General features: G+C 36.4%; 2 protein-coding genes across 8 annotated transcripts; both read right to left on the bottom strand.

Moving 5' to 3' along the window:
* Nucleotides 1-186: 186 nt before the first annotated feature.
* On the bottom strand, nt 187-4918 carry drc5 (dynein regulatory complex subunit 5). 3 transcript variants are annotated; one of them, XM_028041151.1, is made up of 6 exons: nt 4817-4918; nt 4133-4262; nt 3425-4002; nt 2236-2685; nt 1074-1144; nt 187-815 (listed from the first exon to the last, which is right to left on the bottom strand). In XM_028041151.1, exons 2-6 carry the CDS (start codon nt 4227-4229, stop codon nt 767-769), a joined length of 1245 nt encoding a protein of 414 aa, XP_027896952.1. In that variant the 5' UTR covers nt 4230-4262; nt 4817-4918; the 3' UTR covers nt 187-766. The 3 variants fall into 3 exon arrangements, 2 of the variants coding, with proteins under 2 accessions (XP_027896952.1, XP_027896951.1); XR_003598541.1 differs by having other exon boundaries at nt 689-815; nt 954-1144; XM_028041150.1 differs by lacking the exon at nt 1074-1144 and having other exon boundaries at nt 4817-4913.
* Nucleotides 4919-9073: 4155 nt separating this feature from the next.
* Nucleotides 9074-15104, bottom strand: rnf8 (ring finger protein 8, E3 ubiquitin protein ligase). Of its 5 annotated transcripts, none has more exons than XM_028040984.1 (9): nt 14828-15104; nt 14472-14600; nt 13130-13581; nt 11882-12089; nt 11593-11655; nt 11319-11408; nt 11138-11245; nt 10735-10939; nt 9074-9450 (listed from the first exon to the last, which is right to left on the bottom strand). In XM_028040984.1, exons 1-9 carry the CDS (start codon nt 14948-14950, stop codon nt 9287-9289), a joined length of 1542 nt encoding a protein of 513 aa, XP_027896785.1. In that variant the 5' UTR covers nt 14951-15104; the 3' UTR covers nt 9074-9286. The 5 variants fall into 5 exon arrangements, with proteins under 5 accessions (XP_027896785.1, XP_027896788.1, XP_027896784.1 ...); XM_028040987.1 differs by having other exon boundaries at nt 10728-10939; nt 14828-15103; XM_028040983.1 differs by having other exon boundaries at nt 9074-9453; nt 14828-15102.
* Nucleotides 15105-15611: the final 507 nt, after the last annotated feature.

A 15611-nucleotide genomic window follows, 5' to 3' on the forward strand; every position in this document is an offset into this window, starting at 1 on the left:
AGATTAAATTACATTTATAGAGGGGCGTCAGAAATGACAATGCATGCCACATTTTTCAGGCTTTTTATTTGTAAAATATATTGAAAATTCTGTATCACTTTTTTCCATTTAAAAATCATGAGCTTTTTGTTGTCCCAGTTGCAATACATTGAAATCTGTGTGTCAAAATGTAATGGTGAGTTTTTCCTAAGGTACTATAACCTTTTCTTGTTTATTAGGCCTCATAACAAAGTGTCAAACATTTTCAGATTTTGTTACTTGTTCCTGCACAGCATGATGCACGTTCATGGTGCTGTGGTGATATAGCCTCTTTTTCCAAGCTTTGGCTCACTTTTTCAAGTTACTTTGCCTTAAATTGTCACCATTTTCAATGTTAATGTGAACACATACTTACAGCATTAGAAATCCTGCAGAATGGTTTGTTTGGTTCATAAATTTATATGCTAAAAATATTTTTTAACCACAAATATGCTACATTTTAAAAAACATCTAACAAACAAACCTAAAATTCAGAAAGGCAGGTTAAAATTATCCTTAAAATTAAAGTTAAAAGTGTATGAAGTAGTGTTTGAAAGAAGGTTTAAGATACAGATATGGAGTAAGACTCTGTATCTGATAAATGCAGGTTTGTATTAAAGATAGATGGTACTTTTTCTCCTCTGCTGAACTTCCTTATCCCAGTCTGCACACTGATTGTCCCAAATTGCCTTGTTAATGGAGGCAGAATTAGTCTCATCAATGTCTGTCTGGCGGATATCACATTCTGTTAGAGTGCTGTTGTGAACCATCGCCTCTGCCAAAGCTTTACCTCCGATCTGCACAAACACAAGACACAGACGCACATGTACTGTTGGTGATGTAACAAAGAAACACAATGTTTGTGATACATCCCAGAATGTAACAGCTTTAAAGACACATTTGACAACCTTGTATAATCACCACTCCCTGCTCACACTTTCAGAACTGCATATTGCTGCTGCCACCAGTGACAAATAGTTGGTTTTCTTACACAGAAGCAGCCATTTCTATTTTTACAAAGATTGAACCAAGGACACAGATACTGATGGTATTACATTTCTGCTGTGTGGGTGACTTTTGATCCTCTGCAGTGTTTTCCAGACAGAGATACAGTATGCCATGAAATCTTTGAGAGGAGAGAGCGTGAGAGAGATAAAAAGTCAGAAATGTGTCCCATGGGAAAATACTTAACTCTGTTCTCCATTACTACATGTTTTCCACACGTGCCTATGAATAATTGAAAACCCCTGTACTTCACAGCCATTCTGGTTACTTCCAGCAGACATGCCTGTGCAGGCTGCACCAGTCATCAAGTGAAAACAAAGGAAGCTACTTTTCTACTCTTTAGCTGCATAAACCAAGTTTTTAATGATAAAGGTGTTTTCCAGCTACTTACAGTGCATCTGGAACGTATTCACAGCACTTCACTTTTTCCACATTTTGTTATGTTACGCCCTTAATCCAAATTGTATTTCTACATTCTCTTTCCTCAAAAATCTATGCACAAATACCTCATTATGACAATTTGGGAAAAATCATCAGAATTGCCATTTCTTGGTTTTCTATTTTTAATAAATTTGCCAAACATATCATTACCTCCCAGGTGCACTTTTCCTCAATTTGTTACTGATATGCGTGGAAAAAGAAAAGTATGGAAAAATATTTGAAATTGCATCCATCCATGTTCCTATAGTTAGAGCCTGAACACCATAAAAAATAGCTAGTAAACCTCAGTATTAAGGGTTTTAAAATGTGTAAAGAAACAGCTTTGAGAACTTAAAAATTCTGTGAGAACATTTCTGGCTAAATTTTCACATGAAACATGTAGAATCACAGTTCTATAAAATATACTGCTCAAAAAAATAAAGGGAACACTTTAAGTGTTAAACACCTGTTTAAGTGTTCCCTTTATTTTTTTGAGCAGTGTACATCAATTAAATTGAAGTAGTACATCAGAGAAAGATTAACATGCATGACATTTCTGCTATTGGTGATCCAGGAAGTACTTTAGTATATTTCACACACCTTTCTGCTAAATTTGTCCTGACGTAGTAGTAAAACCTTTAGCAAAGCCTTGAGACATGAATATTATGGTTAAATAGAACAGGTTTAAAAATTATTTTAACCCTTTTAAGAGGTACAAGTTTACTTCAATTCACAAAAGAGCAAAAATAAAGTAGCTTTAAAGAGATAAATAATAACGATTTGTTAACTTACCTCTCCAAGGTTGTTGCAGGACAGATTGAGGGTCTTCAGTGTTTCATTCTTTTGCAGCACTTTTGACAGCACAACAGCAGTTATGGAGGTCATATCATTCCCTCCCAGGTGCAGGTATCTCAGAGTCGTGTTGTTCTGCAAGGCCTCGGCAATGGCCTCCCCACCTTCATCCTTCACCTGGTTCAGACGCATGTTTAGGTACTGTAGAGTGGAATTGTTTGACAGAGCCTGAGCTAAGGCTTTGGCTCCATGGATGTCGATTTCATTGTTGCAAATGTTGAGTTTCTCCAGTTGGCCCTTGGAGAGCAACTCAGCAACAGACCTGGCACCAGCATCTCTGATGATGTTGTGGGATAAGTCGAGCTCTATCAGGGAAGGATGGTCCATAAGGCATCTCAGCAGCGGGCGACACTTTTTATCGTCAATTTGACTTTGACGAATCCTCAGAACCTGCAGACACATAATACCATACTATGAGGCTTTAAATAGTCAGCATAACTGCTGATTGAATGGTAATATTAAAGAAGAAATAAAAAAGCTAACTTATACTGAGCAACAGCTGTGTAAACCTTACACAAAAAAGTGACTAGAAATCTGGGAAACAGCTGGAAATGTCACGGAATTTGTAAATCTTAATTTTATGCTTTCAGACTGAGCCTAAAGTAAATGTTCTGTTCCAGAAACTTTAACATTTTTAACCACAAAAGCTGTGTAAATACCAAAAAAAGGGGCTTGTAGACATGCCATTCACAGATATCTTCTCTTTCTATACTTTTCTCACTTAAATGCTTCAGATCATCAAACTAATTTTACAATTAGACAAACAAATTACAGTTTTCATTAAGGGAAAAAAAGTAATTTAAGCAAACCTGACTTATGTGAAAAAGCAATTACCCTTAAACATGAAATATGGTGTTGCCACCTTTGAAGTCTCAATCATCTTTGCTAAAGTGAGCTTAAATGACCTGCTTAGAGAGCAGAAAGTTCAGGTTTAAGTCCGAACTGTGACAAGACCTCTCCAGAGGCAACAATTTTTATTTATTTTTGTGTGTGTGTGTGTGTGCGCCATGCAAGAATACCACAAAAAATGTGTAAATGAAAAGATACTTTTTTTCTTTTTTTTTACAGAACTGCAAATAAAATAAATGGCAATCTATTGTGTATAAACTGATGAGAGAAATGCGTTTACCTTTAGAGTTTTGCAGGCTTTAAAAGCTGTGGTGAGGGCTCTACAGTCCCTGTCGGTTATTTGGAACATTGACCATTCAAAGTTCATCCCACATTGTTTGATTTTATACGCCAAATGGAACTCTTCCAGGTGTATCAGCTCAGTCAACACAATCCCAAAGTCAAAATGACTAGCTGCCATATCATCTTCCTCCTCATTAGTAAGCATTACTACTTCATGCTGATCATCATCTCTCCCCTTCACAAACTTCCTTGAAGGCAGCAGCAGCTGTGTGATGTTCAACCTCTTGATATAATTTTTACAGAGAGGGAGCACATCAAGAATGACCTTAAACTCTGTTTCCTCTGGGACGAAAAGTTCGATCAAGTTCTCCAAGTGCCTTTCGAAGAACATTCGTTTCCAGCTGTGGCCATAGTGAGAAATGTCACAGATGTTCCACCGCTGCTGGCAGCACCGCTTCCAGAACACACCGTCAGGGACCAGGTTGGCAGTCACATGCAGAGGCAGGGAAAGAGACAACCTCGGCTGAATTGAATCTTTCAGCTGGGGTGTGAGTTTTTCAAATAAATGCTGATGATCTGTAACAGGCACAAATTTAAATTTAAGGTTAGTTCATAAAAAGAGGCACAAAAAGAGCAACACAATTCTAATATAGTGCAGGCTACGTAGTTCAGGTTGCTGTTCTTTAATAGGGTACAACAAAAATACCTTCAATTGTGTCTGCAATGCATCGTTGACATAGGCTGGACAAACTGGGAACCAAATCCAGGGACCAGTTTGGATCTTCGGCAATTATAATTCTCATTTTTATTTTGTTTTCCAATGGTTTGGATGGTTTCTGGAAAATTACAATGATATGGAACAAATTGAGGGTGTTTTAACATACTGTATATTCAATGTAAATTTTAACAAGCTGATATATATGAAAAATATATATAAATAATACAAATAAATCGAAATTTGTCATATTGAGCAGAAAAGTTTTGCAGTTCAAAACACTTTTGTAGATATCTTAAGAAATAAAAGTAAATTACTGCTGTTAATTATTTCTTAATAAAGACCAAAGTGTCCACATTTTGGATATATCTCTATTCGCAGAAGAAGAAAAAAAAAAAACACTTGCTAATGACATAAAAGCGCTCATCTAAATGAATTGCTAGACGTTTTACACGTAGATTAAAAGCTGCTGACTTGAGGATGTCTCTTTAAGTTTTCCATTAAAGCAGCTAACGTTAGCCAAACTGCGGCCAGCGGAAAATAAACTCATTATAAACATTTTTCTCTTTTCAGACTTTAACACTATCATTCTTTCCGTTTAAACCCGAGACAACAATTCACTCTGCATAAAGATACATGGCACTGATAAATTTATATGAGGCCTTCGTAGCAAACCTGGTGTGTGCTGGTTTCGGGAGTAGCCTGTTTCTATGGAAACGAAACGCTTTCAGTTTAGTTTACGGTTTCAGGAAATTGCAGCTACTATTGTTTTTCTCGAGCGTTTGACATAGTTACGCTGACTATATGTCAAACGTTCGAGGTAGCTAAGTTAGAGAAATTCATACTCGATTTGGGGTTTTGTTCGCTGTTGAAACTATTTTAGAAAAACACGTACTCTCCCAATTTTAAAGCACCAGGTCTTATTTATGAGTTCTCAAAAAAATGACATTCCCGAACTTTATGTAAAAAACAAAAAATCCTAAATCAGGAGGAAATGAAAGTCAAAATCACCGTCATATCTAGGTAAGTGTTCAAATGCTTCCACTTGAATAATCTATGTAAATCGACTGTCAATATATTTTCCGACTGGTTACTGTTGTACTTCATATAAAGAAAGTCAACAACATAGGGATAATCCGACAACTAAAATAATACAAAGCAGCAGTATTTTGGATTATATTCCAGATAGATTAAAAACTAAGAACCTTCATGACAGTAAAGTCTCTTTGTGTTTAGTTTATTTATTTTATCAGGCAGTGTGGAAGAGCAAGGTCATGCTGAGAACCACATTCACATTCTACAAAACAGCCAGATGGTCCTGGGATACGGATCGCGGGTCTTTTGGATGAGGAAACACTGGATGGAGTGAATCCATCTGTCCAATAAACAACAACATGAGGAGCCCAGACACTGTGTAAGAGGAGGAGGTGGGAGAAAGGGAAGGATCTCCTTACAAGAATTACCACTCGCATTCGCATTGTTTATTTTCTGAGACACCAATGAAAAATGTAAATCATCACCTGGATATTCCCTGAGTTTTTCTTGTAAAGTACTTCACAACACCAATATAAATATAAGATTTTTTTTTTAAAGTGCCATGTACACCTATTTTCCACATTCTGTCGCACACGTTTTGTAATTTACTTTTTTTTATTAAGATTCTAAGTCATAGACTTAACTTACAGTAGCACAAAACTGTGATAATACATTTCTTCAATTTCTTTTCTAAATTGAAATCTGAAAAAGGTAGAATGCCTTTGTAGTTTTATTTATCTTTGACATCCCTAGATAAAATCCATCTCTTCAGATATTTTAATTTGTGACTTATATAAACAGTCAGTACATTTTTTCTATTTTCTTGACTGACAAAGTCAGAAAATTGGGAAGGAATTGATTTTATAAACCCGTTATAACCATGTTTCCCATATGTGCCACACAGATTGTATCAGGGAGAGAATAATGGCTGTTACAGGCATCAGGAGCTTCCTCCGTGCATCTGATGTTCAGTTGGACTGGAAGATGAAAGGCTCCAACTGAACTCCCCAGGCAGTCCATCAGTCCTGTGTTTGTGTAATTCAGCCTGACGGACACACGCTGCCCTTGTAGTTCGGCTTTAATGGAGTGGTATGACATCAGCCAACGCAGAAGGCGAATTTACTCCATGTACTGCTGTCCATGTGTACGTCTAGGTAACTCTGCTTGTGAATGACAAGGCACCACACAGATATCAGTCTGCGTGTCTATTGCATTGGGATGAAACAACATAATTCAGCTGCAAATATCTATAGTTTCAGATCTGTATAAATCAAATGGCATATTCTTGAAAATCTTCAGATTACACACACAAGGTGGTCATGAGTCCAGAAAGTTATATTATTTATTTATTTATTTTATCTGCTTCAGACAAAGATTACCTCTGTTTATGCAAAAAGCAGTTTTTAACTGATTTTATGGAAAAATAAAAACTTTTCAAATCAGAAAGTTCCAAGTAAAAAAAGTATATGTCGCGTAAACCAAGAAACTGATCACAACACATCATACCGCATTCACTTTAGTTATCTTTAGCTGATACATTTTTATATTACAATTTGTTCAAGGAATGGAAATATTTGACAAAAACAGAAGAAATCAGCTGTTTAGCACCACTGAACTGCCCTCAAATGTCTGGAGAACTACTTTAACACATGGAGAAACACCTTTGTCCTTCCACAGCACCATGTGACAATAGTGTGCTTTAAAAATATTGGACCACTTGTGCCATCACACATCCGTTTGCTCTCATAACACCAAGAGGTGTTGCATTAGTTCCTAAGCAACGTAGCGTTTAATTTCGGAAAAACAGGAGACAGAAGGGCTTAACCGACCAACATTTCTTTAGAAATAGAAATCTTTTTGTAGAATTGACACCCACACCCAAAGCTACTGATAAATTTATGTGTGACACTGTTAAATGGGAAAGCCACATGTTTGCTTTAAAGTAAAAGTGCTATTAATAGATACAGTGGTGTGAAAAAGTGTTTTCTCCCCGTCTTGGGTTTCTGTTTTTTTCTTGGATGTTTTTCACACTTCAGTGTTTCAGAACATCAAACCAATTTAAATATTGTAGGTTTGGGTTTTTCTCTCTCTTAATAATAAACGGCTTCGTTTAATAACGTCATTTGTGTTTGACTAATATAATCAAGAAACACTTCACTTTACTATCTGAGGGTTTCAGCAGAAACAAATGAAGATTTTTTTTCTTGAGTTTAAGTCCAAGTAAGCGCTTTCTTTCACACAAGAACCTGTATTAAATGTCTGAATTAACTATGTAATATATAAAAGCTTTTTTTATACTGGTTGAAAATTGCGTTTTGGTTGAGCGAAAGCAGAGAAAGCTGAGGTAAAATCTAAGATGCAGCCAGAGGGAGTGATTGGTGCTCTCTCATTTTCTGCTAACACGTACTTTCAGCACAGCTGGTTTGCAAGGCAAGCGATTCCCAGAAGGCAGAGCAACTCTGCACCAAAACAACAAATGTTTGTCTTTTTATCATTCATCATATGCAAATGCAGAATAATTTGTACCAATCAACAAGAATGTTCTGATTTATTTTAGCTCTTATTTGGATTTTAACACTTTCATGCATAGTGGTCACTACAGTGGACAGCGTTCTAAAAGCCATTTTCTTGTGCTTCCTGTGGATTTTTATGTTATAAATGCACACAGACCACTGAAGTGGACACTAATGCATCATAAAATATACCATCAACTACTGGCCATCAGCTGCAAATGCAAGAAATTATTTTTGTTAAATACAATATGGCCGACAGACAAAAAAGCATGAGAACCGACCCGGTCCCTCCTTCTACTGTAGACGACTCTTGCTAGTAAAAAAAATATTGTGACATCAGATAACACCTAAGGAACAATACTACTGATGTATTTTTCAAATAACAACTTTGTATTTGGACAAAATTACAATTGATCACATAAAAATAAAAAAAAATTATTTTTACAAAAACAATTTCCTACCTTTTTTATGCCTTAAGAAAAAAATTTTTAAAAATGGAAAAAAAATTCTGACACAAAAGATCATAATTCATGCATGAAAGGGTTAAATTACAGCTTTATATATATTTTTTTAATATTTCATGGTAACGCCTTGCAAAAATATTCAAATCAGTTAAAAGTTCTCAGATTTTGTCACTTAACAACCACAAACCTTAACTTGTAGTGATAGGCCAACATACTTACATACTTATGGAGGAATAATAAAGAATGAGTTTATATTTGAAGTGTGACATATTTTTCAGTCTTTTCCAGCCTGAAACATGTTTCTTTCAGTATTGCTTTGTATTTTTGCATCATCTATTTCTCCCATCAAATCTGACCCGCTACTATGTTTTTGCTTAAGCATCCTACATAATGCTTTTCAAAACTAATTTATTCAAAAAAAGGGAACTAAATCACATGAAAGTGGTTGTAATGTGAGAAATTTCTGATAATGTAAAATGGCTCAGGGGATTGCATTGCTTTTGCAAATTATTGTACACAAGTGATGCTGAAAAGTGATCTTGATTCATCAACCCACACAAAGAACATCATGCTTCATAATTTGTTTCAGATTTATAGGAAAGTTGGTGTTTTTGACATCTAATAATTAATAATCTTCGGCAATATCTTTAAAACATTATTTTTGAGCTGATGTATGGTGCTTGTATTTATTCTAAACATTGATCAATCTTTTCAGGTGGATAAATGATGACACAAAATAGACAATCTGTGGGCTGAACATGAATTAGACCACATAACATAATCTTGCATAAAATTATAAAAAATTACTTTTTATCTAATAAAGAATCACTTTGTTTATCATCTGTTGTAAAAGACGTTTTAAATATTATAAGATGTCAGTGTATGAAAAGCTAAAACACAAAAAAGAACATGTGCAGGAATGATAGTGAAAATGCATAGGAAGAAACTTTATTCCCGTCGCTGAAAATCCACAGAAACACTCAAAATGGCCTCATTACAAAAACAGGAACATTTTGTGGACTCGTGGTGAGACCAAAACGTTTTGTACAATATCCTAAACCTCCCCAGAACATTCCAGGGAATTCTAAAACTCTACAGAGTCCTGTTCACATTTAAGAAAAAAACAAAAAGGACTAATCCTCCAATTCGTCAAAACTGTCCCCAGAGTCCACATGGATGCTGCTGTACGTCTCCACAGAGACCACAGAGCTGAGACTGCTGTTTATGGACACCATGCTACTGTCACTGGTCCTGCTACTGTCGTCATCGTGGATCACCATCACCTCGGCGATGGCGGCTGCTGGAGAGCACGGAGATAAGCACAGTGTGAGTCTGGTCCATTTTTGTCTCTTACAAATGAATATCTAGTTTCATGGGTTATCTTTAGCTTTTTGACTGTGTTCTCAAAAATACCCAGCACAAAAAGTTAAATCACCATGCTCTATAGTACTGCCATCTTGTGTCTGAAATATGTATTTCCTTCCACCAGCCCCTCTGCTGTTGATGTACAGTGCCTCTTTTACTGCCTTAAAAACGTGCAACCAGATTTGTAACCTACAATTATAATTTTGTCTTTTACTTAAATATTATTTCCATTATTTGATTTCAGATGCCCAACGTTTTGGCCAAGAAACGTGTTTTCAGGAGTCAGAATGAGGGTTTTAATCTTAAAAACGCTACCAAGTGTCAAGCATGGTGGTGGCAGCATCATGATAACAGTGTGTTGCTGATGGTGATTCTAGCACATTTCAAAGTGGGTGGAATAACGAAGATTTAGGACTACCCTCAAAGTTCTTCGACATATTGTCAAATCAACAATTAGATGGTTGCAATTTGGACACAACTGGATGTTTAAAAAGAAAAAAACGCCCCAAACACGTCCATCTGGGATCGATAATATTAACTTTATACTAGGGGTTGCACCGACTGTTGTGTTCCGGCCAATCACCAATCTTTAAAAAGGTTGACCTGCTGTTCTTGATTTTGGGTAAAACATTTGTTTTTATAACTGACACTGATGTTAATGTCTCCAATAATACAGAACCAAATTTTCTATTTTAGTCGCTAGATGCTATTTTGAAATAAAAAATAAAAAAAAGAGAGAGCTTTCTGAAAATTTACAAATTATAGTAAGTTGACAACAGTGGGGAGATGATTGCTAATAATCCACTTGGGCAATTTTCAGACCTTAGCAGAGGCAGATAAGATCAGTTTCACAAGCAATTATCGGCTGATAACCAAACGTTAAGGAAATCGCTGCACTCTTACTTCCTACAAGTTCCCTGATTTCAAGACAACTAAAAATGTATGGGCTCTGCTTCAAAGCCGTCTATACCATGAAACATTAATGGTGTTTGTTGCAAGGTTTCAACAAAATACTCTTTAAGAAAAGAATGAACTAAATAAGTTTACGACAAATGACACACTGATGGCATTCATGCCCATCATGAGTGAATACAACTTTCTGGCTGGAACTGAAATTCATGGCAACAAATATTTTATTGCAAAATGAAAATGTATGAAAATGTGCAGGTGTATGAGTGCCTATGACTACAGACGGCCATCAGAACGCACCTCATACCTTTCCTCTCAGTGATGAGGGTCTGCCGCCGGGCCTTCATGTCCAGGCTCAGGTTCTCCACCATGCGGTCGATGCAGTTATCCAAAGCCAGACAGCGGGTTTGGGACTGGATGGCCTGGCGGCAGATGGGACACTCGTCTTTTTTATTGCGCCACTGCTTGATGCAGTAACAGCAGAAACTGTGGGCACAGTTCAGGATGACAGCCTGGAACAGGAGTGAGGGGAGATGTTAAAAATCAAAATAACTATTCAATACAGGACTTTTTTTTTTTTTTTTAGCCAGTTTCGTGTTTGTTTTGAGTTGTACTATTTAGACAGCTAATTATTAGATCTGATTTGAGGCGCCCCCTAGTGGTTTCATAAAACATTAGAAAGAGTAGTGATGAACTGGTTATAAACCAACCTCAATGAAGAGCTCTGAGCAGATGATGCATTGAAGCTCGTTCTCTAGAACTTCAGTAACTTGAGTGACTACCTCTTCTTTCTGCGCTCTCGCCTTTTCTTTCTCCTCCTGCACAAACAGAAAGATTTAGAAGTTGATAGTCATGAAGAAAAGAAATAAAACATTATAAATTAAAGCATACCTTCGTTACTTCTAGCTCTTTGTTTTTAGCCAATATAATTTCCTCAAAGCCTTTACGAGAGAGGGCGAGTTCATCTATCACTTTTTTTTGCTGTTGAAAATAAATATCAAATTGAAGTTACACAGACACACAACATAGGCAAACAGAGCAGAAAAAACTGCTTGCTTTAGTTTGTCAATGATGATCTTGTTATACACAAAATCACTATAAATGGGTTCATATAACAGTTATTTGTTATAAACAGTTATTAAGAAGCTTTTTTTGAGTTTCTCACCTCTTGTAAGGCCTCTTCAAGCTGTTTTTTCATTAACTCCTCTTGCTGTTGGGTTTTCTGCTCCTGATTAAGTAGGAATGCAACTTGATCAATAACGTATTTGAGTTTAACAATGAATACAGTTTCGTTGAGAATAAATATGAAACATAGAAGCACTGTGAAGTATGAATACTTTTTCAAAGTTCTGTAAGTGATAGTTGTACAGGAGTTTTGTCTTTTAAATGCATAAAAGCTTAATATTTTGAATTTATACCATGTTGTAAGAACAAAAAAAAAAAAAACAGTGCACCTCTAACTGCCTCTTTGTTTCACTGAAGGATTTCTCTAACATCTCCATGCGGTGCATCTTGGCTCTGAGCGCCTCCAGCTGACCCTGCAGCTCCCGGACCTGCTCTCCCCGCAGAGGGTCCGCCTGCCTGGGCTCGCCTTCCAGAGACTCGACCTGCCTCTGCGTGTCGCTAACCTGCTCCCTCAGGAGCAGGATATTCTGGCTGTACCTGCAGAGACAAAAAGATAACATGTCTTTTCCTCTTCTACCTTTTAATTTTAACAGGAAAACCTGTTTGTAAAGAAATTACACATAAACAGAAAGCAAATATTTAACACGGTGTGCTCATTAACACTTAAAATCCCCCCCCAAAAAACAAGAAATAAGGAGAAACTCCAAACTGTGTAGCTGGCGAAACAACTGTCCATCTAGTAAGGTTGTTATGGTTCACTAAAACTAACAAAATAACAAAACCTGAAATTGAGAAAACATTTTTGTTAACTGTAATGAATAAAAATGGTAATTAATGACTAAAAACTATAACTTACTGGAATTACATTGTGCGTTATAAAACTAAAACATACGGAAATGATCATTTTAATATTCATATTTTGTGTTCATGAATCAACTTAGCCTTTCAAACAAATGTGAAATTCCCCCCCCACTCCCACACACACACACACACACACACACACACACACACACACACACACACACAATCTGTTTACATCGTCTGCAAATTACGGCACTCTTTAATCTTCTGGTGGCACTTTACCTAATCCGCAAAATGGCCACAGCAAAGGTTGGGAGAAAACGTCAGAGTAGGTTAGCTAATCAACAATAATTAAATAAATTTTTTGAAAATTGTATCTTCTGTTAAATATTCTTTACCCAATCTGTGTATAAATAATCACAATACTTTCATTTTTAGGTGAATTCTGCACCTAAAAATTAACCAAAGTATGAAAAAACTACAATAATTAATAAAAAAACATACTAAAACTAAGTTATATTTAGCCAATGATAACTGATAAAAACTAGCAAATGCACCCTGAACTCTAAATAAAACTGATACACTCCAACAAACGAGTTGGATAGACAACCCATGTCAATCCAGATAGACATGGGTGTTAATTAAGTAAATAAAGCTGAAGCAAAAATAGTTAATCAATCAATAAAATTATCAAGTCAAATATCCTCCATTAATAACAGGAAACTAACTGACCAAACGTAACCAAGACAACCAATTAGAGAAGCTTTCTGCCTTACATTTGCAGGTTGTCGAGGTCCCAGACAGAACTGGATCCATCGGAAGGAGGCAGCTCTCCTTCATGCTCCTTTCTGCCGGTTACTGTCTCCTCTGGCTGTGTGTGACTGAGCTGCCGCCTTGCCTTCACAGGAGACAGAGGACAGGGCTTTGCGAACGATTTATCTGCAGAAGAGCAGCGGTAGAGCTTGTGCTTGGAGGTAGAAGGCTCGACCTCTTCTACGCCCAACTTCCTCTTGAACTTTCTGGGTGTGTGGGCTGCTTTGGTATCCTCTCTATGTTCCTTTACCAGGTAGGGCTTAATGTCTTTGAGGGGCCGCTGGATGAGGATGTAGTCAAATTCCACTTTGGTCCCTAATAAAGGAACTCCAAGCTGGATGGAGTCTCCGAGTTGGAGCAGATGGGGTTGCTCAGCAGGTATCCGCTCTCCATTTACCCACACACCGTTGAGACTCTGGGAAGGAAAGTAACATAGGATATAAAAGCTACTGTAGTACATGAAGCGCAAAATAATAGAAAACAGAAGAGTTAAAGAACATAGTTTACGTTGTTACAAGCAGTAGCATTACCTGTTTCTGTTAGTCTCTCTGTATCACCTGATTTGCATTTTAGAGTCGTCTCTAACAAGCTATAAAGTTAGGGATGGAAATTTGAGATCTAAGAAAGGTGAAAACTGTACACAACTTTTGTCTTCTCGGGATGACACCTCCCATTATTTACTGAAAAGAAAGTTTAGCTCTTCCATTACTCATTTGCATCATTTTGCTAAAGCCATAGTTTCTTATAGATGTTATAAAGGATAGAATAGAATTTGACTGTAATAGAAGAAGAGAACAGGACAGTGACAACAGTCAACAGGAATCAAAGGAAATCTATGCATTTAGAACAATGTAATTACATGAGAACCAGTTACTAATTCAGGTTAAACAGTGGACTGAGATATAAGGTTCAAAAGGCCCACACGAGTCAAAAAAAACAACGAAAAAACACCAGCCGGGCATACAAAAGGTATTTCGCAGAGGTGTCTTTAGTATACAAGTGCAAAAAATTTTCAAAACAGACTATATATAATTTATAATACAAAACAGTGAGAAAAAATGAATGGACTTGAGACTGAACCTTGCGGAACTCCAAAGATTATATAGGGGCAATGAGAGAACTGGCTAGCACTAACAGGAATAGCATTTTAATACATTTTAATATAAAACATAAATGCACGTATCAAGTCAAAAAGAAATGAGTTTCATTAAGCATCAGTTAGATTTTAACTACATATGTTTGAGGAGAAAAGAGGCAACTACGTAAAGACGTATTGAGTATTTAGCTCAAAAGAAACCTGGTCACCTTCTTGTCCGTCACTGTCCACTGGCCGTCTTCCTTTTGCCTGAAGGAACAGTGCAGCCTGGAGATCATAAGAGGGCAGGTTGAAGATAACAGCTGGTGGGTTACCTCTACACCCCGTCCAACAGTGACCTGCACAGTCAAAAATAAACATGAAACCCAGTCTTCCTCTGCAGCGCTTTACTTTGATATAAAAAAAATGTGAATTACGTCACACTGAATGCCAAACACACAAATAACATACAATAGATAAATAGATATATTTACGTATTTAAAGAGGCAACCAGTCACTTATGTATAAACTTTAAAACTTCACAGTCATTAAGTTTTGCTTGTTAGCTAACATTAGCCAACTGCACCTCTGCGTTTTCGAACAAACGGAGCCAGTCCGAGGTTTTTCCGACTCTCATGAGACATAAAACCTCCGAGTCTGAGCAGTCATCCTCCTCAGCCGAGCAGCAATCCGTTGTTACGCCCTCCATGTTATCTCATGTCGGTAGGGGGCCACTTCGACCTAAAACACCCTACCAACGTTATAATTCTCTCCCATATCGCTGCTGCAACTGCCTACTGTGCTAGCGTTGAAGCTCTGCAACGCTACCAGAGAAGCCGGAAACGGTTAGTTTATTTTCAAAATAAAAGCGCTACAGATAAATTATTATTATTATTATTATTATTATTATTATTGCCAATTGTATTGTCATTATTTATTGATTGATTATTCAAGCAAGAGCATTTTTATTGTAAATAGCTCGTCTTAAAACCCATCTATTTTATTTGGCTTTCAACTCTAGCGGGATCTAGTTTTAAATTGTATGTTTTTGTTTTTAAACTGTAAGTTTTTATTTTAGGGTTTTTTTATTGTTATGTTGTGTTTTGATGTACAGCACTTTGTATCAGCTGTGGTTGTTTTAAAGTGCTTTATAAATAAAGTTGGTATGGTATGGTATGGTAAATAAATAAAAGTAATTCATTACTTGCAGACAATCAAACAATGTATAATTCATCCTCATATTTTAAACACATTTTTTTCTTTACGTATACATTAAATATCACTGAATGATCTATTCATTTATGTATTTTCCATTTGAAAAATAATAATAATATAATAAAATAATAAAGTCTCTTTTTTGTTATTGTTGT

The sequence above is a fragment of the Xiphophorus couchianus genome, chromosome 15 (assembly GCF_001444195.1).
Source record: "Xiphophorus couchianus chromosome 15, X_couchianus-1.0, whole genome shotgun sequence".
Classification (NCBI taxonomy): Eukaryota; Metazoa; Chordata; class Actinopteri; order Cyprinodontiformes; family Poeciliidae; genus Xiphophorus; species Xiphophorus couchianus.

Excerpts from the sequence above, each read along its gene's own strand:
- drc5 (XM_028041150.1), bottom strand. The coding sequence starts at position 4,229 with ATGAGAATTATAATTGCCGAAGATCCAAACTGGTCCCTGGATTTGGTT. Across the intron at positions 4,003-4,132 it reads CATTGCAGACACAATTGAAG|ATCATCAGCATTTATTTGAA; the intron begins GTATTTTTGTTG and ends TGCCTGTTACAG. Across the intron at positions 2,686-3,424 it reads AAGCCTGCAAAACTCTAAAG|GTTCTGAGGATTCGTCAAAG; the intron begins GTAAACGCATTT and ends ATGTGTCTGCAG.
- rnf8 (XM_028040983.1), bottom strand. The coding sequence starts at position 14,950 with ATGGAGGGCGTAACAACGGATTGCTGCTCGGCTGAGGAGGATGACTGC. Across the intron at positions 14,601-14,827 it reads GTTTGTTCGAAAACGCAGAG|GTCACTGTTGGACGGGGTGT; the intron begins GTGCAGTTGGCT and ends TTGACTGTGCAG. Across the intron at positions 11,656-11,881 it reads AAACAAAGAGGCAGTTAGAG|GAGCAGAAAACCCAACAGCA; the intron begins GTGCACTGTTTT and ends CTACTTAATCAG.